This window comes from Ursus arctos, unplaced genomic scaffold, assembly GCF_023065955.2.
Source record: "Ursus arctos isolate Adak ecotype North America unplaced genomic scaffold, UrsArc2.0 scaffold_18, whole genome shotgun sequence".
Lineage (NCBI taxonomy): Eukaryota > Metazoa > Chordata > Mammalia > Carnivora > Ursidae > Ursus > Ursus arctos.
Genome location: NW_026622852.1, coordinates 34,631,012 through 34,657,351, shown reverse-complemented (window position 1 = coordinate 34,657,351; position 26,340 = coordinate 34,631,012). Strand labels below are relative to the sequence as shown.

The 26,340-nt window shown below is 40.2% G+C and overlaps 1 protein-coding gene across 6 annotated transcripts in view; it reads right to left on the bottom strand.

Moving 5' to 3' along the window:
* Nucleotides 1-26,340, bottom strand: part of SLC44A1 (solute carrier family 44 member 1) — a 190,867-nt gene that overhangs the window by 135,737 nt on the left and 28,790 nt on the right. For 5 of the 6 annotated variants that reach the window (XM_026506080.4, XM_048223005.2, XM_026506082.3 and 2 more), the window contains exon 2: nt 3,578-3,667. In XM_026506080.4, the coding sequence (XP_026361865.1) occupies nt 3,578-3,667 (90 nt within the window). Of the gene's footprint in view, nt 1-3,577; nt 3,668-20,774; nt 20,986-26,340 lie in introns of those variants that run through there. The other variant, XM_057313638.1, reaches the window with a different exon arrangement.

Genomic DNA, 26,340 nt, shown 5'->3' with positions numbered 1-26,340 from the left:
TAGGGCGTCACCACTGTCCATGGTGAGCACTCCTTTTAGGGCCAAGGAGTCACCACCTCTTTTCCTGCCTTTCTGTGGTAAGCTGATCTGGGCGGAGAGGGTCCAGATGGATCTCGTCTCTCTTCTCACTCATACCTCTCTCTCCCTGAGACAGAATGAAGTCACACTGCCCAACACGGGAAGGACCTTCCAGCCACATGGCCCAAGCTTCATTCTACAAGTCATTTTTACCAAGGAGCTATTTATTGGGTATAAAATCAGGTGACTGTCTGGCTATTAACATAGTGCTCTGTTTATCCATCTCATTCTTTTTCCTTCATTTGTACAGAAACTGTGGTTTAGAACTTACAAGCCTCAGTCAGATTTGACCTGAAAAACCCTACCCTGAACCCCTCATACAAGAACCTCTTACTCATCCTTATTCTGCCTCCCTCTTGTCCACAACATTGATGACACTCTCTCCATTTCTTTTTCATTACCTTATTTCAGGTTTTCCACATGTTACCTGGACTATTCCATTAGCATCCAAAGTGGTCCCTCTCTGTAATGTGTTATAAACCATCTATAACACTGGCTACCAGGGCCATCTTTCTAAACCCGGTCACATCATTTCTTGCTCACAACCGTTCACTGGCTGGGGCACCTGGGTGACTCAGTTGGTTAAGTGTCTGACTCTTAATTTCTGCTTAGGTCGTGATCTCAGGGTTGTGAGATGGAGCTCTGTGTCAGACTCCGTGCTGGGTGTGGAGCCCCCTTAAGATTCTCTCTCCCTCTCTTTGCCCCTCCCCCATTCTCCCTCTTCCAAAAGAAAAAGGAAAAAAAGAAAGAAAGAAAAAGAAAGAAAAAAAGAACAGAAAACTCTTTAGTGGTTTCTTGGTGCCTAAAACAGGAGTTCCAACCCTGGCTGAACACTGGAAACACAGAGATTAAGTCAGAATCAGAGGAGGGACCCAGGAAAGAGTATTCTTAAAATAGCTGCTTCTGATACATAATCAACTTGTCCAATATGAGAACCACTTGACTGCTACCTTAATGGAAAACAGAAATTTAGAAGTACAATGCTACATACCATTTTTCTAGAACAGAGTAAATGTATGCCCCAAAATTTCAAAATATTGATAAAAGTTCAAATGTGGATGGTGAGCATGGAAGGCAAGCATGGAAAAGCCCTGGACATAAGGGAGGAAACAGAAGTACAAATATTTATAAAGAGGTAAACGTGTAAATAAAAAGATTTAATGGTGAAGATGGATGAAATAAGACAAGATCTTAAAATATTTCAAAGCAGAGATATCAAGGAATAAGCAAAGAACTGCAAGTAAGGACACTGAATACAGATTTGGCTTGAAGGCTCAGCCATGAGATGACAGAAAGAAGCAGACACCTGGCCACTAGGTTAAAAGAGTATCCCAGTTCCTATTCTACCTTTGCCACATAGTATCAGTATTCTATTCTTAGACAAGCTAATATTTAACCTTGCTACACCTTGTTTGTAAGCTGGGGAGAAAACCTATTTCATAAGGCAACTGGGAGAATTTAATGAGATAAATACATGCAAAAGCATCAAGCATAGGAAAACGCTCAACAAACGTTTGATGACTGTTTCTCTGAAAAGTACTACAGAATGAAATCCTAAAGGGGAAAAAAAAACTTCTAAAAACCATACAAAACAAATACACAGAAGACAAAAAACTTTGCTCTACTGCTGTGTCCGTACGGTAGGCAACAGAACTTGGAAATTTCTCCAGTTTCCATGTGGCAAAGCATGAGGTTAGCTCAACTCCATGAGGGTAATCCATTAAAAAAAAAATCATTGCAAAACAAATAACTCTATCCCCTCATTTAAAAAGTACACACAGTGGGTCTCAGTTGCCATGGCACAGAAATCAACATTATATTAATTACCACTGCATTAAAATGTGTCAGTAAACAAATAGCTCCTTACTCTAAGTCACTCCCAAATCAGCCTATCAACATTAATGACTGCACTTTCCCAAGCTATTTTAGCATAGAAAATCAAAAGCACCTGGAGTGGCAGGTACATGTTTTTATAAACATAATTTCGAAAGGTCAGCTGCCGTCTGTCTCGGGGATAATTCAGGGAGTAGGGAGAGGTTGTGCTAATTCTGTTAGCAAAAAAAAATCTTTCCCACACTCGGCATGCACGTCACATTTCAGGAGCTACTCCATTAAACTAAGTAGACTCTTGAACATCTTCGAAGTCCTAAGTGAGGAAATGGGTATTTTGATGTTTTCTAAATATCTTAGGTTACATGAAACTGAGCTATTATCTTTAAAACGAATACTCCTCGTTTTACACAATCTATTATATTTCTTTAAAGTCGGCCGCTTTCTTTTCCATAACTGGTCCCTGCCATTATGCCTACTTGTCAGGATTAGGGTGGTTCTATGGTTTGCAAATGGCATTTGTGAGGTGTGCCGTTGCAGAGGACACAGAATAAGATTATCCTTAAAGAAGCTCTATAAAATGTTATAGGAAAATGAGGCTTAAAAACACTCATACATTTGTGAAAAAAGGTGGCCAGAGGTAGTGCATTTGTGTTTTGGTTGTAAAGACTAGTGCAATATCCGTCTGCAGAGTCCCCTTGAGGAAGAGGAAAGGAGCTGGCAGAAGAGAGCACTGGCCTGGAAACGAGGAGAGCAGGGTTCTGTTACCAGCTCTCCCATGAACTAAACAATGTGGCCTTGGCATGGTCATTTCCATCTCTGGGTTTGATGCCTTCCATCTGTAGAATGAGGGGGATTAAGCAGATGAGAATTTCCAAGCCTGTTCTAATTCTAGTTCTGAATATCAGCTAGCTTTAAAACCACTGTTTTCACCCCCTCCTTTTTTTTTCCAGCCCAGCACACCGGCCGTGACTGTAAAGAACCTGAAGCCTGTGTCAGAAATCCTGCAGGGCAGGGTAGGGAAGCAATTTGAAAAAGCATACCCCTGACACTGCAGCAGGGGCTCTGCTCCTCCATCCTCTATGCCCAGTGGAAAATCACCAAGTCCCTGATCTCCAATGGAGAGATGCCACTCTACAGCCAACACAGCAGGTAGCAGGGGGCCCAGTATGGGCAGAAGCAGGGAACAACCAGCCTCCCCTCTAGGAAGAACTAAAAGATGTTAGAATTGGAAACACTGTAGACATCCTCTAGCACAAACTCTAACTGTATATAAAGGAACACCAACCCCCCCCACCGCCCAGGGGAACACTGGTGCAAAAATAACCATCAGGTTTGTGTTGGATACATACTCAGGACTCAAAAGGCAGAAATTTATGTTGGATAATCTGGCTTTCTTAAATGATCTAGTACAAGAGACAGAGTTCCAATGCTTTTAATTTTATCTCATGTAGGCTTAAAAAAATATATATCAAGGGGTACCAAATACCAAAGAATTGTATGGGACAAAAATAACCAGCTTCAATGGTCTCCTAGGACCTCCAGTTACAAGCAATTCAGGAGGGGTTAAATAAAAATAAATAGCAAGCTCCCTCTTTAAACGGATTCCCCATCATTCCCCTGGATCATGAGTTCGCCAGGGTCTGATGATCTGTGAGAGGATCCTTACCATCCCAATGCAGAAGAGGATAAAAAGCAGCAGCCATGGTATGTCTGTACAGCTACGGTCCTCCAGCGGCTTCCATTCTCGTTTAGAGCTCTGATGGAAAACACAAAGTAAGAGAGTGGCAAGTTTTAAACTTAGTTAAAATTAGGAAGGCACAAATATACCACTTATTCCTAGATTCCTTCTTGCCTGACAAGTTTTTTACTGAACCTTTTAAGACATAACTCAAACCTGTGTCACCTTTCTGGGAAGTCTTCCCTAACTCTCAGCGTTCTTCCTGGCCAGACAGACTACTAATTGCAATGCTTTTTTTTTTTGGGGGGGGGGGGGTACCTCTATTACAGTATTTAGCATGCTGAATTGGAATATGTTGACCTGTGTGCCCAGAAGATCATGAGCTTCCCAAGGGAAGAGATCTCATTTCCTGGCATCTGCCATGACACAGAGGGCTCAAGACAGGACTCAGTGTGAGTGTTTTAAAATGAATAAACAGGGGCGCCTGGATGGCTCCATAGATTAAGGTCTGATTCTTGTTATCAGCTCAGGTTTTGATCTCAGCCTTGTGAGTTCAAGCCCCATGTTGGGCTCCATGTTGGGTATAGAGCCCGTTTACAATAAATAATAAAATAAAAGAACAAACAAATTCTTCCAACTTCGATCTTAGTGGTAGCTTTCTCTTTGTGTGTCCAGATGCTAGACTTACAAATTTAGAATGTGCTTTACATGTGTTCTCTTCTAGGAAGAAAGCCCATTAAAATGAATTCCTATTTGGAGGTAGCTTCTTTTATATCTGATAAGATTCAGGAAGGAAAAACTAAATTAAAACATTTTTATAGACTGCTCTGGGTAACTCCTAAACTACCATCCATGGATCTTTATTCTGTTTCTGGAAAGCTTAAAGAGTTTCTAGATCAAACAGAGATTCCCTAACTAAAGAACTAGAAGCATTCTAAAAGTGAATTTGCAAAGTATTGATTGGAATCCTGATTGCATTTTTCTTTCTTATAGCAAACAGTCTTAGGTTTTCAAGTCATCTGACAAATTCCTTCTAACCAGAATGTAAATGAAATAACATCCCTAAACTTTCTAATGAACAAAAATCCCAGAGCCTCACACCCTCTGCTGGAAACAATAAACAGAGAAGGGAGAGAGATAGGGAGCGTCTTGGAAACCTGCGGGAAAAGTTCCTGTAAGAAGGCCATGGCCTCCAATGCCTTCCACGACAAGAGCAGGAAGCCATCTGGGAAGGCTTATCTGTAGGAAAGGGCACACAAGCAGAAGGCAGCTGGAGATATTTGGAGCCCTCTAGTATAATTAGTATTTAGAGTGCAAGAGTGTGGAACTGGTTCTCAGGTTTGCTTATTAGCTTTCCCTCCCTTAAAAAAAAAAAAAAGTTTTTAGCTATGTACCCTTTGATAACCTGATGAAAGGTACGCATTCTTGTCTTGGGAGGTATGCATCTATTTGCATAATTTTCATAAAACCTTGGGGAATTCAGACCCCAGGTTAGGAAACTCAACTTTAAAAATACCTGCCTATCAACATTGAGGGCAGAGAGTCTCAGCTACAATCCTTCTTCCTGACCCCTCCCGTGCTAACCAGACAAATGCTTTTTCCTTGTTTAGTGCCTTACACTGCTCAGTGGTTCAACAAAAAAACCCGCCACCCTTGATAGCTTGCTCCCAGACACCCACACAAGAAAACAAAAGAGCAGTAGTGAGTCATGGGGAAAAACCTTACCCCAAGACTCTAACTAGCATTAAAAACCAAGAGTGAGTAGGCAGTTTTTTCCAGAGGAATGTAACACTATGGAAAATGGATAAAGGACTCTGTTCTCTCCCTGGTTCTGTCATTAGCTAGCTACACTGACTTTAGATAAATTGCTTCATCTCTCTGGGTGGCAGAAAGGAGTTAGATTGGATCTCTTAGGTTCCTTCCACCTCTAAAAACCTGTGATCAGGAAGACAGTTTTGTGAAAAATTTTTATTATGACCAAAAAAAAAAAAAAAGCAACAAAAATAATTTGACATTATTCCTTATATTATTCAAGTAGGAATGCCTGTATTGTGGTCTGTGTTTTGGAAGACAGTTGCTCACGGTATGAATAAAGAATGTTTCTTTGTATTAAATAATTTCAATCTTGAATAATACCCATTACAGCAAAATTACTTACAAACACAGAATTTGGACACCTCTTTGAAATTCATTATATTTACTCTAAGGTAATTTCCAGGGCAATAGCTCCTTTAAAATACTATATTTGTTTATTTTAAACAGTTGGGGATGGTGGGGGGAGGCTTGGACTGACTGAGCAGTTTATCTATAACTATTGTCTTGGTAGTTTTACCTTAGACCAACATTATATTTTTAATGCTTAGATTTTCACCTGTAACATAAAGGAAGTGGGATTTCACTCTTGACCAGAAACACACAAAGACTCAACATCTCAACAATTCAATTCAACTTACTGTGGGCCACTTCTAACCAAATATATAAAAAAAACTCTCACTGGGGATGAGAAGTGGAAGAAGGGTCGAGGTTACATATAAAGAACAGTGATGAAGTACAAATTAGAACAGAAGAATACAAAGCAGGGGGTGGTCACCGTCACTCAGATAATGAAGGACTTGTCCGAGGAGTGGTAGCTTACTTCTTGGGGCTGTTCTGAGGATCCTGTCACATAGTAAACACTAATTCTTGCTTATTATTCTTATTCATCAACACCTCTCCCTACTGTTAAAATAACCTTTTACCAGATGGACCTTTCCAACTAAAAGAAATAAAAAGAACATTAAACTTGCCTTTCCCTTCTATTTACTGAAATTTGACTTAACAGCGGCATATTTTCATTTTAGCTGCTATTCTTAATGCTATCAGTCATTGATCACTATTAACTAGGCACTACACCCAAAGCTTTACATACTTGATGTCTTCTTTACACACTATGTCTTCAAAACAGCTGACGTTGGTATCCTTATTTCACAGATAAAAAGCAAAAACAAACAAAAATAATTAAAAAAACCTCAAGCTCAGAAGTGAAATAATCGGCCCAAGATTTTACAGCTGTGCAATCAGAATTGGAATCCAAGTCGGTGACTACAAAGACAAATCCAGTGAGAATATCATTCATTTGTACCAGTCAGTAAGGAGCAAAAAACTCCATTAGTTTTTCCTCACAACACAAAATTTGGAAGCCAATCCAATTATTTAAAATCCTATATGCACAGAGAAAGAGAGTGAGATGTTTTATGAGCCATGACATTTCTCAAGCGAGTCAAGAAACCCAACAGTTGAAAAATTTTAATGATTCTTTAACAGATTTAACCAAGTGGCAACTGGATTTAATGCTGTCTGTTTCTTCCAATTAAAATCCACATAGACCCGGCAAAAGTAAAATGTTTTACAAAAGCACTTTTTAAATGTGATTTTTATCCCTTTCTCAAATTCTACATGAGATTAATACAGGCTGTCAGTAAATGTTAGGTCCCTTCCCCTTCACAGAATGTTACAATTTAGGAATTAAATAGGATCAAAGTAATCATACCATCCAAGCCTTGAGTGACAGTGAATGAGACCAAGGGAAGAGAGGAGTTGGGACTAGCCCAATGGATCACATTTGATTCTCAAAACAATTCTGTTAGTCATTATTACATATTCCTGACTTTTCTAATTTGTAAAAGAGAAAACCAAGGTTCAAAGAAAATAAGCGGAAAATCTATTTCTGAAACCTGAGACCTCAACCTCAAGCAGAGAGATGGACACTATAAGAGTTAAGGGAATGCTAAAAATAAAAAACATGGTAACAAGATGAAGAATGCCTTTGTCAGCCTCATCAGTAGACTAAACACAGTCCAGGAAAGAATCAATAAACTCAAGGATAGGTCAACAGAAATTACTGACAGTGAAACACAAAGAAAAAAAGAGTGAAAAATAAAAAACCCACAACAGAGCATCAAAGAACTATAGGGCAATATCAAATGGTCTAACATATGTGTAATTGGAATCCCAGAAGAAGACTGAATGGGGCAGAGAAAATGTTAGAAGAAAAAATGACTGAGAATTTTCCAAAAATTATGACAAAAGAAATTTATAACAAAATTAGCACAGCTATATTTACTAAATTTATAACAAAAGAAATCAAAGCACAGATCCAAGAAGCTCAGAGAATCCCAAGCAGGATAAATCCAGCACACACATGCATGCATACATACACATACACACCCTACACATATTATATTCAAACTGCTGGAAACCAAAAATACAGATCATCTCAGTGGCAGTGGAGGGGGGCAGGGCACAAAAATTAAGCAACCTTCTTGTCAGAAATTATGCAAAGCGAAAAACCATGCAATGACATCTTTAAACTACTGAAAAATTTTTTTAACACAACCAACACACTAGGGGCGCCTGGGTGGCTCAGTCAGTTAAGCACCTGTTTTCAGCTCAGCTCATAATCTCAGGGTCCTGGGATGGAGCCCTATGCTCCCTCTTCCTCTGCCCCTCCCCCACCTCGCTCATGCTCTCTCTCAAATAAACAAAAATCTTTTTTTAAAAAAACAGAAACAACCAACACTGTTAACTCAGAATCCTATACCCCCCAAAAAAGTGTTTCTCAGAAATACTTTTTCAAACAATATCGAAGAATTTATTAGCAGCAAACCTCAACAACAAAAACTGTTTTTAAAAATTCTTCAGAAAGAATAAAATACCAAATTTCAATGTACACAAAGAAACAAAGATTTCCAAAAATGGGTAAAATTGAAGTTTGAAATTTTCCATAATAAAGTTTTTTATTATTTATCTGAGAGAGAGAGAGAGAGAGAGGACGCAAGCGAGGGGAGGGGCAGACGGAAAGGAAGGCAAGTAGACGCCCCACTGAGCAGGAAGCCAGACTCAGGGCTCAATCCCAGGACCCTGAGATCATGACCTGAGCCGAAGTCAAGAGTCAGTCGCTCAAACGACTGAGCTACCCAGGCACCCCAAAGTTTTTTTTTAACTTAAAAGGGTGTGAATATATGTATACAACAACATTCACATTATATGGTCTTTTTACTTATACAAAGTTAATAATCTAAAAGGCAGAATTATAATTTTTAATACTAGTACTAGACCATAAAAAACACTTCTAAGTCAGACCACAACCGACCTCTACCTCATGGGTTTTTTAGGAAGATTTATTTATTTTAGAGAGAGAGAGTGCGCACGTATGAGTGGGAGAATTTCAAGCAGACTGCGCTGAGCACGCAGCAGGATGCAGGGCTTGATCTTGTGACCCTGAGATCACGACTTGACCTAAAACCAAGAGTCCAACACTTAACCGACTGATCCACCCCGACTCCCCTGACCTCTACTTCATGTTTATGTTTTATTATATTCATATCCTTAAAGTTAGGGAAGAACAATGTTTAATATCTTCACATTTCTTCCTACATTTTGCACATCATAGATGAAAAGGAAGGAAGGGATAGAGGGAGGGAGGAAAGCTTCCACTGTATCTCTTACAGAAGTTTTAGACTCCACATTCACTATAAGCCCTAACACCTAAACCCAAGGCCTTCTGGTGAATTTAATATGCTATAATAGGGATGTGTATTTTTTAGGAACTAAACCTGTAACAAGTTATGACCTAAATTTCCATGTTATTTCTAATGAAAATATGGTTGTTGAGTAAATGTATTACAGATAACAATAACACACAAATGAAACCTGATAACCAGCTAGGTCAACCAGGTATCACTGGAGAGCATCAGCAGTAATAGGGCACACAGGGTGGGCCAAGCATAGGAAGAAGTCTGGCAGATGTGAATCTAGTTCACCAAAGTAGGCAGGGTAGGAAGGATCGGGAAGAAATGATGAGATCAGAGAGGCAATACCAACAATCCAGAATTGAGACAAGCAGATCTCAAACATGGAGTCAAGGGGGGTCCAAAATCCAGGAAGTCACAAGACACCCAGGAGATATCTAACAGCAACGACTGAATGCTTCCAGCCCTCTTTTCATACGCTATGCTTACTCTCTGTATGACTTTCTCCTAATTAAAAGTACGAAGCTTCCCAAAAGATTCTTACACAATCTAATAACAGTATTACCTAATGCTATGAACCTTTCCTTGACATGCCAGACTCGCGTAGACATGGTTTGAAAAAAATGAAAAATGTGCTACAAAAAAAGAGCACAATTACACTAAGAAGTTACTCGATTTTCAGACAGTACTCTTAGGCATTCTGTTGATTCTTCAGATCGATACTGTGTGCTGCACAATGGACCTGAGATTCAAAGCCAAGTCAGATAGCCCCTGCCCTCACTGAGCTCCAGTTTAATAACAGAAAGACAAATTAGCTACTATGGTATCATCGAGCGATGCCAAAATAGAGACGTGTAAAAAGTAATGCAGGAATAAAGATGCGGAACCATTGAGTAAACATTTGTGAGATCTGTTGAAATTACCTCGCAAATTCTGAAGCAAACACTGAAAAATGATCCTTTGGTGTCTAAAATAGAATGTGTTTTGTGCCCAAAACATACTGAAAATTCTCGCTTGCTATGGTGGGGAAATATTGACTGCCAAATAAGAATTATTCCACTCAGAAATGTTTAGTCGTAAACAAACAGAACATTACGTTAGTTTAAAAATACAAAAATCAGCCACTTCTTTACTTTGTATCCATTAAGAGTTCTTTATACTGAAGAATCTAGGGCTGCTCCAGTTAGGAAGGGGCCTTTCAGTCTTTTCAGACTGAAAAGTGGTTTTCCTTTCTTTTCTGGCACAATTAGTGCAGCACTGTATTTACTAAGCTTCTAGAATATTTTCATGTCGATGTCACTGGTGAGACTTCTAAGTACTATGTGGTCACACACATCTACAATTGCTTTGGCTTGGAATTTCTGCAGCACTGACCACAAGCTCCCTTGTCATTTCCCCTGAGTAAGCCAGAGGACTGTATTCTCCTACATTCAAAGCAGCATGAAGTGTCAACCTAGGAGGCTGCTGTTAACCCTGCAAAGAAAGGACAAGCCAGCATCAGTTCCAGCACCGTGAGGGCCAGGAGTTCACGGCTATAGTTGCCCAATTCTTCTGTGTTTCGATCAGTCAGGAGGTAGAGCACAGGCATTCGTTATTAATAATCAGGTACGGAAGCTCAGAAATTTAAGCAGAACCAAGATTATCCTTACAAGGTCATCGACACGTGCCAACACTGCTACAGGCCAGCAATGACAGTTCAGTTGGTAGGTCAGGAATTACAGTAACCTGAAGCCTCCATCTCATGAGACACACCATGTGAGCCTAGATCTCTGCAGCTCGGATCCAGTGAAAAGCCAACTGTGCATGTGAAGGCCAAAGCAAGCTAAGATGTGGCCTCTCATACAGGACAGATTCCCAGAATGTCTCCTTGGGGTGTGTTTGCTAATTTGTTGAATAATCAAATCCCCCCTCCCCAATGTTGCTGGATAAACAGACCACCTCCAAAATTGGCTTCATAGTTCCAATGGCTCTGCTACAGTTTCCAATGGCTGTTCCTTGACACGTCCAGAAAGCCTCTAAAGTAGTCACTGATTGCATCTCCAAGGTGACTGCTACTAGATATCTGTGTGATTTAAGTTACACATGTGGCAAACATTGGGCTCTCTGTGAGGACTTTATTTTGTTCGTGCCAGTCTGTTTTACACAAAAATCTCCAGTATAAAAGACAAATAGTCATACACTCCAAGTCTTCAACACTCCCTCCAAGGACATACTGCTTCATTAAATTCCCCAATATGCTTTTATTTGCGCAGAGTAGTAACAAAAGAATAAAAGAGCTGATGTGTATCATTTTTGCCACAATTTTCAATAGAGTGAGCAGACCTGATGAAGTTGGGCAGCAATAAAACATGGAGGCTTTCAGCCTTCTGTTCATAGCACCTGCAAATAAAATCCTATAATAGGATTTTGAAAGACATTGCCTGCCCTTTGGGAAAGCTCTCTCAAGGATTTGGAGTGCATAACTACTTACAGTTACCATAAGTAATCCGTTTCATTTGCTAAGCCTGGTGATGGCAATTTATATTTGAAAGGTAAAAATAAAAGCATGATTTTAACAGGCAGTTAAAGGTAATAAGATACATTGAGTGGAAAGATAGAGGCATCTGTGTCCAACCGCTTTTCTTAGTTCATGAACTTTATGCTAAATCACAAACATTCATCCGTTGAAGAAAAAAGGGGGAAATGGCAACTAGAGCCGCTTTGTAAGTTATTTAGTTACACAGCGATAGAAAGATCATGGGGAGTGATCTCACTTTTGTCTTCACCCTTCCTCCAACTGCCCTAAAAATGAATAAATAAATAACTGTGGGCCTGCTACAAAGCTGTTCCATCAGACCCCTCAGTGACTGCCTTTCTTTGCACATGAGCACATGATAATTAGTGGGCAGAGGCCAACAGCATCCTGCTCTACAACATAGCTCACAGCATCTTTCACCGCCACCATCAATGGAACATGATCACAATTACACAGACAAGCCTTGTCTGCCATCCTCAAATAGGATTTCTAACTGGTCTTTCTTCTGAATCAGTGGTGAGCAATGTTTTTAACTTCAAATAACTATTTTTTTTAAAGTATACCATTTTTATGGTCTTCATTTTTCCCCCCATGACATCCTACAAGTGTCAGAACTTCTTTGGTACTTAATGATACCAAGGATAGACGAGTAAGACCAAAGCTCTACTTTGCACCACCTCCCTGCTACAGGACAGCCAATTTCCAGACTGCTAATGGATTTACTGAGTTTCCCTGCTACACTAGAAACATTTATTAAAGCAGGAGTTCATAGGTACTCAGCATAGGATTCTAACTCACATCTGGCTTCCTTCCCATGACACAGTACGTAAGAACTGACTTACAAGGTCTATACTAAGGAGAAGGAATATGAAGATTACACTGACTATAACACAGCTAATGGGTGGGTGAAACTGAGTAAATTTATGTTTTAAGTCAGAACTAGAGAGGTGCCTGGGTGGCTCATTCAGTTGAACATCTGCCTGCGGCTCAGGTCATGATTCTGAGGTCCTGGGACTGAGCCCTGCGTCAGGCTCCCAGCTCAGCAAGGAGTCTGCTTCTCCCTCTGCGCCACCCCGTGCTCATGCTCTCTCTCTCTCAAATAAATAAATAAAATCTTTAAAATAAAAACAGAAATAAAAAATCAGAATTAGATATTGTCTTTGCCAATGAAGAGGTTTTTAGGTTCATAGCAAACATGCACAGAAACAAATATATGTTCAACTCTGTGGCAGTGCCTAAAACTCTTAAGTGACCAAATCCCTATAATAGTTTAAAAATTTTTGGAACTCTCAAAATATGGATTAGATTCCCTTCCTTTGTGCTCCTATAACCCAATATGTATATTATATCCTATAACCCACCATTACTGTAATTACCATTTCACATTATGATTATTTGCTTCCCCAATAGATTACAAACTTCATGAGGGTAAGGATAAAAGGTCTTTTTTTTTTTTTTTCCCAGTAAATCAGGGATCAGCTGTGTTTACAGGTGGCACTCAAATTCTTCAAGTGAAAGCCTATTCCACGTAAAACAATGTGTATAGGGGCGTCTGGGTGGCTCAGGTCATGGTCCTGGAGTCCTGGGATAGAGCCCCCAGTTTGGTTCACTGCTCAGCAGGAGTCTGCTTCTCCCTCTCCCTCTGCTCCTCCCTGCAGCTCATGCTCTCTCACCTGCTTTCAAATAATAAAAAAAATCTTTAAAAAAAAATGTGTACAGAATCTTCCTGTAACGACTGAACACATAATGACCATTCTTCCCACCTTACCGCCTACTTAGGGTCAAGGACTTGTTGGTTTTACTCACTGCTATATCCTCAGCAGATGAACAGTGTCTGGCACACAGCAGGCTCTCTAAATTTCTTTAATGAGTGAATGAACAAGGCTAGGTGCCTTACCACTCGAGTGACATAATGTTCGAGCAAACATCCTTACTATCTCTCCTGCACAAGATCATGTCCCTAAAAAGCCTTCTACTGCATCATGGGCTGGGTCTTTTTCCAAGAGATATTATATAGTATGGTATTCCCCAAAGAAGTTTATTAATAAGTCTACAAGAAAAATAAATTCCAGATTTAAATAAGTTCCAGAAGTGCTAACCCAATCTATTCTTTCAAGTAGGATTTGTTTGAGACCTTACTGTGAGACTCTTGAAAACTTATGTGGTCATGGGAGACACGAATACAGACACTGCCAACCTCTCTAACAATACATTTCTGGAAACCAGAGCATAAGGGTTCATGTTCCCACCGAAAAATGGTTTCAGAAGTAAAGGCAGATAGCGCTAGTTACGACTTTGCTGAAACTGAAAGCCATTTAAACTGGTTAGATACTTTTGGGTGAAACTAATTTGGCAATACATTTCAAAAACCCAAGGAAATAATCTAAAACATTAAAGTAGCTGCACATAAAACATTCGATACAGCGCTATTATGAAAAAGGAATTAGAAAATTTAACTAACAGAAAATAGTTCAATATGAGAACGGAATACCTTAGTATTATAAAAATACTTATGAAGAGTTTGCATTGTAACATATAAAGATGATAATGATAAAAAGTTGTATTTAAAAACACGGTATGAAGTTATATCTATGCTCTGGCTCTACAACTTGTAAAAGAGTAAATGAAAATGTACAAGCACTGGAAGGAGATAATGCAATTTTTAAATTTTTTGACTTATGATACATTTTCCTCACTTTGATTTCCATAATGCTACTTAATTATGGAAGAAATAACAACAAAAAAGTAACACTAGCTCCCATTTCTCCGGATTATTTTCTACTTTCTCAGTATAATAGCAGCATCAAAAGCACCAGAAAACGTTCATGTCATTCTACCTGACACTTACTGACAGGAGATAGAACACTTTAAACGTCACTGGAAAGCTATATGCAGAGAATCAGCGAGGCAGGAGCAAGGTTTCTCCTGAAGAAAGCAGGAGAAGTGGCAACATCAGACAGATAATAGATACACTAGCAAACATAAGAGAGGTAATACATGGGTATGGTAAGAGGAAGCAACATAAACCTGGGTTCGAATCCTAGCTCCTCTTTTAAATACAAGTATGATCAGCTGACCTGATTTCCCCACTTGTAAGGTAAAGGGGACTTTCCCCATACCATGTACTGTGGTTTTCGGGGCTAAATGATTTTAAGTAAAGCTCCAAGTTAGGACCAGGCCCTAAACCATCATTAATGCCCTTTCACAACTGGCAAAGGGGAAAATCTTCCCTGTGACACATCTTAAAAATTGAATTCTCACCAATACTCATCTCAAGCATGTAAAAATTGCTCTCATGTTGCGTACATTCTAAAACGTGTGCCTGAAAAAATGAAAAATTAGTTGTAAAGTAAATAAAATCAGGAGAAATTAATGAGTGAACAGTGGTAGAGATAATTGTGGTCAACGTAAGAAACAAATTAATAGGAACCTTCAAATGGCAATGGCGACAAGAGCAACTGAAATGCCTTCCTATCTCTTACATTTTTTAAGAAATATGAAGAAAACTTCAATTCTAAAACCCAGAGTCAACCGAACTACAAAAATCCGCTCAGGGCGGAGTCTGCTTGTCCCTCTCCCTCCTAGCCTGTGGGGGCGCGCGCGCACTCTCCCTCTCTCGCGCTCAATAAATAAATAAATAAATAAATAAATAAATAAAATCTCAAGGAAAAAAAGATTACCAAAATAATGTTTTATTATCAAGTGCTTTAATGACTGTGTGTCACTACATACAGATTATAGCTTTTTTTTGTTTGTTTGACAGAGAGAGACAGCGAGAGATGGAACACAAGCAGGGGGAGTGTGACAGGGAGCAGCAGGCTTCCCGCCGAGCAGAGAGCCCGATGCGGGACTCGATTCCAGGACCCTGGGATCATGACCTGAGCCAAAGGCAGACGCTTAACGGCTGGGCCACCCAAGAGCCCCAGATTATAGCTTTTATTATTCAGCATATTCCATGTGCCACTTTACAGATATTAATCTATTTGATTTTCACATCAAGCCTATGAGGTTGGTACTATTATTATTCCCATTTTACTGATGACAAAACTGAGGCAAAGAGGGGGTAAGTAACTTGCCCAAGTCCCACAGCCAGTAAGTTCTAAAACAGCAGGGATATGAAGCAGGTAGTTGAGCTCAATGGCTCAGGACCGCTCTGCTCTTCTGTGTTGACAGTGGTTAATGTCCTGTGTGGATATTGTAGACTGATGATGTATGTGGAAGAGAACAGGGTAAACAGAACAATGAGAAGCATAAGAATTACAGCAAAATTACCGTGATACATTCTGTAGCTTACTTTTATCTAAACTGATTTTTTGCATGGTTAACATTTTTCTTACAGGAAAATTATAGGCCATAATGAAGAAGAACATGTTATTAACATATTTTGTATTTTGAGTTCAAAGATAATTTCCAAATGTCCAAATATTGCTGTTGATATTTGGAGTAAACACCTGCAGTGACATCTAACAGGTAGAAACAACTGTTGTTTCCTCCTAGCCTTCTGTAACTTCCATCATATTCTGTATAACATTGTTTGGATTTCAAAAAGAAAAACGATACTGACGTGCTACTTTGCTAATAAGAAATCACATACAGGGGCACCTGGCTGGCTTAGTCAGTAGAGCATGTGACTCTTGGATCTCAAGGTCATCAGTTCAAGCACCACATTGGGAATAAAGCGCTTACTTTAAAAAAAAAAAAAAAAAGAAAAGAAATCACATACAAATGCCCATCAACTGATGACTGGATAAACGCAATGTGGTATATCCATAGCATTGAATATAAATTTTGGAATAAAAAGGAGTGAAGCAGTGATACATACTACAACATGGATGAACCCTGAAAACATTAAAGTGAAAAAAGCCTGACGCAAAAGGCCACATGTTATATAATTCCATTTATATAAAACATCCAGAATAGGCAAATCTATAGAGACAGAAGGTATTAGAGCTTGCCTAGTATTGGATGGGAGTTGAGGGGAAATGGGAAATGACTGATCGTGGGTTTCTTTGGGGGATGATAAAAACGTTCTAAAATTGATTGTAGTGATGGTTACACGACTCTGAATATACTAAAAACTACCGAACAGTAAATTTTAGATGAGTGAATTGTATGGTTTAAGAATGAAATCTCAGGGCACCTGTGTGGCTCAGTCTGTTAAGTGTCTGACTCTTGATTTCGGCTTATGTCATGACCTCAGGGTTGTGAGGTTGAGCCCCATGTGGGGCTCTGCGCTGGGAGTGCAGGCTGCTTAAGATTCTTCCTCTCTCTCTGCTTTCCTCCCCCCCTAAAACTTATATCTCAATAAAGTTGGTATATATATATAAAAGAAATCACAGAAAACACTTAAAAGGGGGCCAGATCTTCACATGTGGAATTCTACTGATTTCACGAACAGACTTCATACAAATACTTATAATATAGCTACATTAGATATGCAACAAGATAAAAGCCGAATACTTTTAATTAAGGTAAAGAGTTGGATAATAATGAAATATGATGAAAGGAAGCATTCTTGTGAGAAGTCAGATATCCAAGAATTACTAGATAGAGTGCTGATTTTCATTGAATATTTCAATCCTTCTGTGGGCAGCACAAGAGGAAAAGAGAAATAAGGTCACACCGAACTGAAATAAAAGATAAAACAGATCAAAGTAGAAATAGAAAAGTCACCTTAAAGAGACCAAAGGGCACAGACGCCAAGGCAAAACTAGACTGTGGTAGGAACACACCTAGAGAAAGAATGCACTTGTCAGAGAAAGGGCCAGAAAGGGCAGGTACACACACAGCTCCTATTTATTTAGCAGCTAGTAGAGGGCAGGATCTGTACTTAACCAATTACACTGAAAAATAACAGACTGAGAGATAAGCAATGACATCGCCCTTCCAAACTGTCTTGAGGAAGAGGTAACAGGGCAGCGGACTCTGGACTGATGAACAGACAATTCAGGCTACTGACGCGCCTGCACTGTGAGTCATCCTGGCTGCTCTGTTCATCTGATTGCGTGTCATTAGGCAACCTTCTGACTGTCCTCTAGATTCTTCCCACAAGTGAACAAGTAATGTGCATAACCTAACTAAAAAAATAAAGCAACAGAGTAACAGAGGCTCCTGCCTGTGCAAAAAGTCTTGATGACTACATCTAGAGTAAGCTGTTAACAGTTAACAACTCTTACTTCACCAGGTAGGATCAGAAGGACTTTCGACTTACACATTTCCATGTATTGGACTATTTTTTAAGAAGTACTACTTTCTATGAAGACTAAATAAGATAATTTTAAAGTAATAATTCGGCTTTACTTTAATACTAGCTAAGGTGACTAAAATTTTCTGGTCTGTAAGTTTCATACATGAGCCTCTTGAGTTGACATGTGTCTTAAGACTGAGGTTTACATGATTCTACTATTAACAGAAGGATGCACTCTGTATGTACTAACAAAAGTAACTTTCTGAGCTTCCAAAGCTCTAGGGCTTGGTGAATTCTAACATCAGTGATACTTGGTAAAGCCTCCTTGTGGCCATCAGTTGGGCGTCCTTGGTAAAACCCAAACCACACCAAGTATTCCACATTCAAATCCTGTAAGCAGAAAATATTAAAGAGGGACGCCTGGGTGGCTCAGTCGGTTAAGCATCTGCCTTCGGCTTGGGTCACAATCCCAGGGTCCTGGGATCGAGCCCCACATCAGGCTCCTTGCTCAGTGGAGACCCTGCTTCTCTGCCTACTCTGCCTGCTACTCTCCCTGCTTGTGTTTTCTCTGTCTGACAAATAAATAAAATCTTAAAAAAAAAAAAAAAAAGAAAAGAAAAGAAAGAGAGCTATAATTCAGAACCCTTCTAGAGAACTCTCCCAGCATTTCAGCATAATTTACAAACAGGCAGCTGTTGGACCTACAGAGTGGCCTTGTTAGCTGGTAGGCCTGGGAACAAAGAAGTTGGTTCTATACCACCACCAACCTCAAACACCACTCTCTCTCTCCCTACAAACAGATAAGAACTATGGAGGAAGCTCTAGGAACATAAGAGTCTTGGGTTTAGCCTGGGCCTAGAATCTGAGTCCTAAGTCCAACCACACTCCCACCCCCTGACCAGAGTTTAAAGTTAGAGGTCAGAGTACCCAGCAGTAAGGGCCACCGAAAGGTACCAATGTTTCAGCATCAGGTAACCAGCTGGGCTTCTGCCTTCCCTAAGTATGATAAGTTGGTTATCTCCAAGTGAATGCTGGGTCTGAGAATGCTATATTGCCACAAACCCTCAAATTCCACTTCTCGATAAATCCAACTATGAAAAATCAAGACATCAATTATGTAAGTCTGAAATGGAAAAGAATAATATGGGGGATTCAAGTATCAAATTGACGGATGAGAAAACCATTATGGTCCTTTGCAACCCCGAGATACAATGTTCTATCATCAGGGAAGGTTTTCAGGAAAATATGTAGGCATATCAGGAGCTAAATTAATGAAAACCAGCTAAAGATCTGAAATGATCGGGGCGCCTGGGTGGCACAGCGGTTAAGCGTCTGCCTTCGGCTCAGGGCGTGATCCCGGCGTTATGGGATCAAGCCCCACATCAGGCTCCTCTGCTATGAGCCTGCTTCTTCTTCTCCCACTCCCCCTGCTTGTGTTCCCTCTCTCGCTGGCTGTCTCTATCTCTGTTGAATAAATAAATAAAATCTTTAAAAAAAAATAAAAATAAAATAAAATAAATAAAGATCTGAAATGATTAAAGAAAACTCATAGAAAAGACTAGAAACACCCAAATAACTGAGAAGGAACACTGAATCATCAAATTAATAGCCCTGTAAATGACAGATACTAAACTTGCTCTTAAAAAAAAAAATCAACCAAGAAAAATGAATGTTAATGGACCAAACACGAATAAATAAATGCTCTAAAAATATGAACATCTGTGAACTTAAATATACCACTATGGGTCACCTGGGTAGCTCAGTCAGTTTTAGTGTCCAGCTCTTAACCTCAGCTCGGGTCTTGATCTCAGGGTCATGAGTTCAAGCCCCGCCCCCACCCCCCATTTGGGTGTGAAGCCCACTTAAAAAACAAAAAAATCCCACTCATAAGAAACAATGTTTGTCCATCTCCAAAGCCAAGTTCCAAACTCTGGCTGACCTCATTTGTACCTTGACTGGTCTATATCCGAATCTGGCAACCCATCTTTCCAACCAACTAGTCCCCTGGGTGTCCATTTAAGTTACTTTTCTCATAAGATTTTCATTAACCCCTTAGAAGTAACTCTTTCTTTCTTTCCACACCCCTATCCTACTCCATACCAACTGGCTCTTTACTGCCTAAAGTATGTAATGATTCTCAATCACAGGCCTCAAGCAGATGTACAACTTCTAACCATATTGCTCCCATATTCAGAAAGTCTCCACTTCCCTGAAATCCAATTAAATCCTACTTCCAATCCATCAGAACTCCAGATATGATCATCCAGATATCACCTAAGATGAAAAATGTGATACTCGGTTCCCAAATAACAAGCTAGCAATCCACTGTGGAATAAAAGTACAGACCCTTGATGGAATCCCAATATCCAACAAACATGAGACAGGACCCCAAGTCTCCAGACCTTGAAGCCTCCCTTCCTGACAATACCATGATTCCCTGATCACGATGAGACACGTCTTTGGCCTCCTGGTCTACCACAAAAAAAGCATATGGCTCACTTCATCATTGTCTAAACACAAGCCTTCATGCTCTCACACATCAGCATTCCCACCATGACTGGTCTTTCTGGTGATCACACTTACAAAAACTACTATAGACAGCAACTGAACAATATTGAAAGGAGAATAAAAAACACAGAGATAAGAATATAACTATGCAGAGACAGAAGATAGTAAGACACATGTACCACGACCAAGAGTACCATGGGCTTCGGAAGAAGAAAGCAAGGGAGAAACAACCTCTGCTCTGGCCTGTTCTTTTTCTGCTAAGTGTTTGCCTAGCAACACCTTGCCCCTTTAGTCCTCAACCAATGTATGATTTTGTTTCCAAAGGGGCTGCTCCCAGGATGGGCTCTAGCCACCCCACAGGCTTCTTTCCACCACGGACACCCTGAGCAGGTTCAGCTTCCTTGTACTGGTCCAGGTCAAGGTATTCTCCACGATACAACAGAGTAGATTTTTAGTCTCAGTTACCTCTATCTGATGCTTCCTGGGGAAGGTGGTTTCCAGCAGGAATGTGCTCTGGCCTGGGATGATCTCTGGGTGGTTTCTCAGCATGCTCTGCCATTTCTGAGCAAGTGGTGTGCTGCAGCCAACTCACACCAGGCTCTGACAGCCAATGATGCACATCCCTTCACAATTCCCACTCACCGACTTCATGTCGGTAGCCTGAAATTAATATGCTGAGAGCATTTATACCAAGGAAATCTGCCACTGTGACACACCCGGGCATTTTTCCCCCTCCCTCACAGAGCTGGTTATTAAATATTTACCAATACACCACCACCTGTGCCTCAGTTTGTCATCCAACATATGAGTTTTTCTTTTATACAGAAATAAATTTTTTGCCTAGGCAAATCAATTTGACTTTGGACCTTTTCGCACTGCTTTTAAGCTCTTCAACTACTTGATACATTTTTTTCTTCTATTTCCTTATGGTTCCATGGAATTTATTTTGATGTGCAATACGAGCTATCCAAAAATTTTTACCTAAATATAGTATCTAATCAATTGTCTGATTCAAAATGGCTCCTTTAATAAATAATCAATTCTTATTTATATTATGGTCTTAGGTTTATACATTCTCTTCCATTGACCTATTTCACTCTTGTGTCAACACAAAACAAGAACAACTAACATGTTTTGGGTACTTCCCATGTACTAGCAATTTGCTCAGCTCTTTATTTATCATTATCTCATTTGATTTCACGCTTTACAGGTGAGAAAACTCAGGCGTAGAGGGACTCAGTAACTGGGCCATGGTCACCTGCCTAGAATCCACGTACTCTGCCTCCATCACCTGACAGCATGACTACTACGCTAAACATTACAACACAACTGACTGCTGTATGTTAAGTTTTATTATCTGGTATTAGTCTCTCCTTTATTACTTAGAATCATTTTCTGAAGCCCCTCTAGAAATGTACATAATTTTTACTCAGATCATGTTAGATTTGTAAATTAACTGGGAAGAAAATGACGTCTCACTCTTCCAGTTTGGGCATCCATGAACAAGGTACGTCCCTCCAGTTCACTCAAGTTTTACTCTAAAAACCTCAAGTTTTATGGTATTCTTGATTTCAATACCAGGTATTTCTTATTAGGGTTATTTCTAGGTATTTTATATTTGTTGTTACTATACTGAAGGGATGTTCTTCCCATTATATGTTTCTAACTGGTTATTGTCAACACTTGGGAAAGCCAGTGATTTTTTTATATTTATCATATATACCCCGTATTAATACTTTTAGTTGATTTTCTTGGTTTTTGTATTTTATCTCTTTTCAAATAATTATACTTATTTTTGCTTTATGGCTTACTGCCATAGAATACTTCTAGAATACTGTTCATGGCAATAGAAGTCTTGATAATATGCTCCTGAAGTAAGCAGAAAATCCTACGGTGTGCCATTGTCAAGAATGATATTGTCTTGTTGGCTGGTTCGAAACAGTGGGTCTTGTCAAAGATATAGTTCACTTCCTGCTTTTTAAATGAATAGATGTTGAACTTTTTCAAATGTTTTTTTGAGAATACTATTGAAATAACTTTTTAAAGAAGATTTATTTAGAGAGAGAGAGCATGCAAGCAGGGGGAGGGGCAGACGGAGAGAGAGAGAATCTCAAGCAGACTCCCCACTGAGCACAGAACCATATGTGGAACTTGATCTCAAGACCCTGAGATCATGACCTGAGCCAAAATCAAGAGCCGAACACTTAACCTTCTGAGCTGCCCAGGCACCCCTTGAATACCTATTTTAAACAGGAAAATTTTAGACTATCCAATAAGGAGGTAGATCTAAGTTTGGTCCTGGACGGTACGTCAGCTCTCAGGAGTCAGGAACCCCAGGTCAGGTACAGTCTGTTCTGCTGCAATGTGTTTCTTTGACACGCATTATCTCACACATGACCAGCAACAGATGAATGACATCTGCATCATGGAGACATCACATTGACTCCCATGTATTTTTTCCCAGCAAGTTAATGTTTCCAAGTAATCAGATGCCAGTTCTCTCATGATTATTAAAGAGAAAGCCTTAGAAAGAAGACCTTAAAGGGGGAAAAAAGCTGAAAAATCTACAGAAGTGACTTACTTTTAAGGGATAGCTGATTCATTTTCTTCAAATACAAGGACACTTTCCATCTTCATCTTTTTTTTAAAGATGTTATTTATTTGTCAGAGAGCGTGTGCACAAGCAGGGGGAACAGCAGGCAGAGGGAGAAGCAGGCTCCCCGCTGAGCAAGGAGCCGGATGCGGATCATGACCTGAGCTGAAGGCAGACGCTTAACCGAGTAAGCCACCCAGGCGTCCCTACACTTTCCATCTTCTAAACTACCTGGCAAAGCTGTAAATGCAGATGAGAAAGCTGCAAAGACAGACATTTCTCCCCGTACCACAACCATGGATTAACTAAGGCTATATAACCTGGATCAGATTTTTAATTTTGATGAAAAGGTCTCTATTAGAAGCAAATACCCGCCAAGACCTACTTCTCCAACGAAGAAAGCCTGAGCTCTGGAGTGTAAGGCTACAAGGAATTTTCTCACTGCCATACTGGGTGCAACACCAGTAAACTGCACTATTTTTTTCTTAACACTTCTGGTAGGACTACTTCTTCTATTAGTTACAAAGTTCCTTAGTTTTAAGTGTTCTGTCCCAGCTCCATTTCTCCCATCAGCCTTGTTGGTTTGGGTGCCTGATTTCACACAACGTGAGGTTATTTGACTTTTAAACTGTTGAGGTCTTGGTTTTGTTCTGTTTTTGTCTGCTTGTCTTTTCCAGGCTCACCTATATGGTGTGGCAGCAGAAACCCCTGTATTCCAGACCCATCGGGTCTACTGCAACCTGCAGATCACAGTGAAGCCCATGTGAGATGTGAGGCTCTTTTTTAACCCAGTCAGCTAATAAACACAAAGTACCTGCCATCAAGGAATTTAAGATGCCCGATTTAAATAGTGAGAAGTTTAAATCATTTGTCATAGACGGGGAGTACCTGCAGGGAAGAGAGAGGGCATATGCAAATTTCTGAAGTACATTCAAGCGAGGGCCGTGGTCACACCAGTCCCCATCGTCTCATTCACAATGCACACAGATCACCAAAACTCCCACACGACCTGTTCCACCAGCAGCCCTCCCCATCTCTGCAAACAGTAATTCTGCCTTCCCAGGTGTTCAGATGAAAAACCTGACGGCCTCTCTTTCTCACACCATATATCCCATTCATTAAGAAATGCTAATGTCTCTTATCTTCCAAACATGTCCAGAATCTGACCATTTCTACCACCCTGGTCAAGCTACCATTATCTCATACCTGAATTACTTCAACAGCCTTCTATCTACTTCTATCCTTGTCCCCTCAACACTAGCCCCAATAAAATGAAACCCTTTTCATCGGAAAGCCAGATCACATTATTCCTCTGATCAAAACCCCACAGTGTTTTCCAGCCTCACTCAGAGCAAAGGCCAGCTGGTAGGATGGCTTATAACACCCCAGGTGCCCTAGTGCCATGCAACTCTGAGCTGTTCCCTTCCCTCCACGCACACCTACAACCACGATGACGGCCTTGCTGCCCCTCTAGTCTCTGCAGCTTGCTTCCAACTCCTGACGTTTGCACTTACTTTCCCGTCCCCTCTACCTAGAATAGTCCTTTCCTGGGTAATCAAGCTGACTTGCCCCCTCACTTCCCTTAGCTTTTTGCTCCAAAGTCATCATCTTAGTGAGGCTTCTCCTGATCACCATTCTGTATACTGCCAACACACACACACTCACACACTCCCTAGTCCCCCTCCCTCACTATTCTCCATAGCACCATGTATCTTCATCTGCTAAATTGTAGATTTTAGTTACTTTGTGCACCTGCCCTGTCCACTAGAAAAGAAGTCTGGTGCCGTCTGCTGTATCCCCCGAACCGACAAGAGTTGCTGGCACAGAATATGTATTGAGCTCAATTACACTCACTGAATCAATGACTCAGGTTCACTGCATGAAGTGATGAAGGAAGTGACAGATTAGAACTCCAGGTTATGGCCTGCACCATCACAAATGCAAGGAATATTTGGAAGAAGGTGAAGCAGTGCACGGAAGTTTCCTTTATTTTAATGCCGGCATATGGCTAGGCTGTGAAAACTTATTTAAGAGATTTACTGAGCTGCTTCCTCAGATCAAGGACACTTAGAATTAAAGGGCTTTGAGTGGCTCGACTTGTCAGACCCCCTGGCGACTCACAAGATTGTTCTTCCATGATGTGACAAGACATGTGAATACACCAAAACTGAAACTGCAGGGGGAAAAAAACCCGGAGCACTACTGATAGAACCAACGAAATCCAAGTGTTCTGACTCAAACCAGACATGTGAATCAAGCCCATGGGAACTGCATTCATTTTCCACAGCTGACGAACCCCCACACTCAATGGAATCACTGAATTAAAAATTAGAGAATCTTATCAATTAATCTCAAAAGAATATCTGGGTTACCTCTACAGTGCATCCTTCAGGGACAGGCCTGAATTATCAAGCATTTGTCCCACTGGCATGGCTCACATTTTCATGAACAAAATGCAAGAGCTGAAGGCGAAATTTAACCAACAAAAAGTCAATATTTAGGACAGTCTGAAGATGAATTTACAAGCTTAAATTTATCCTAAAACTTCTGACATGTGCTCGATCCTAGAATGTGTTTACCATCCCTGATGCTGTAAAAGCATACTTTTTTCATGAAAGGGCTGAAAGGAACACTGGAGCTTTACATCTGTGATGTAAGCATAGAGTCAGGACAAACTGCAATATGCCTGACTATATATATATACCTGATAGCAGCAGAGTATGGTTGTTCCTTAAACGCCACTATCCTAATCAATACATCAAGAATGCTATTTGACTAGTTCCAGGCCTGTAACCTGTAACTTTGCAGTTTAGGGATTAACAAATTTATCAAATTATTTTTCAAAATGATTTCAAATTAATTCTGAAATCTTAATTTCATATATCTGTTTTATATCATTATCAAGAATGTTTTTAAAAAGAACTTAGGGGTGCCTGGGTGGCTCAGTCAGTCAAGCATCTGACACTTGGTTTCGGCTCAGGCCATGATCTCAGAGTCCGGGGATTGAGCCCTGTGTTGGGAACCCCAGTCAGTGAGGATTCAGCTTCCCCTTTCTCTCCCTCTGCCCCTCCCCATGCTCGTGCTCTCTCTCTAGAATAAATAAATAGGGGTGTCTGGACGGCTCAGTTAAGCATCTGCCTTGGGCTCAGGTCATGATCCCGGAGTCCTGGGACTAAGCCCCCCTCTCAGGCTCCCTGCTCAGCGAGAGTCTGCTTTTCCCCCTCTCTCTGGCCCTACCCCTGCTCCTTCTTCCTCTCTCTCTCGTGCGTGCACGCTCACTCTCTCAAATAAATAAATAAAAATTTAAAAGTTTTTAATTAACTAAATAACCTCTTTAAAAAATAAAATAAATAAATCTTTAAAAAAAATTGAAACTTCATATGGGCCCACACACAAATGGATTTCAAATTATACACAAGTTTTCCCTGCTATCCAAAA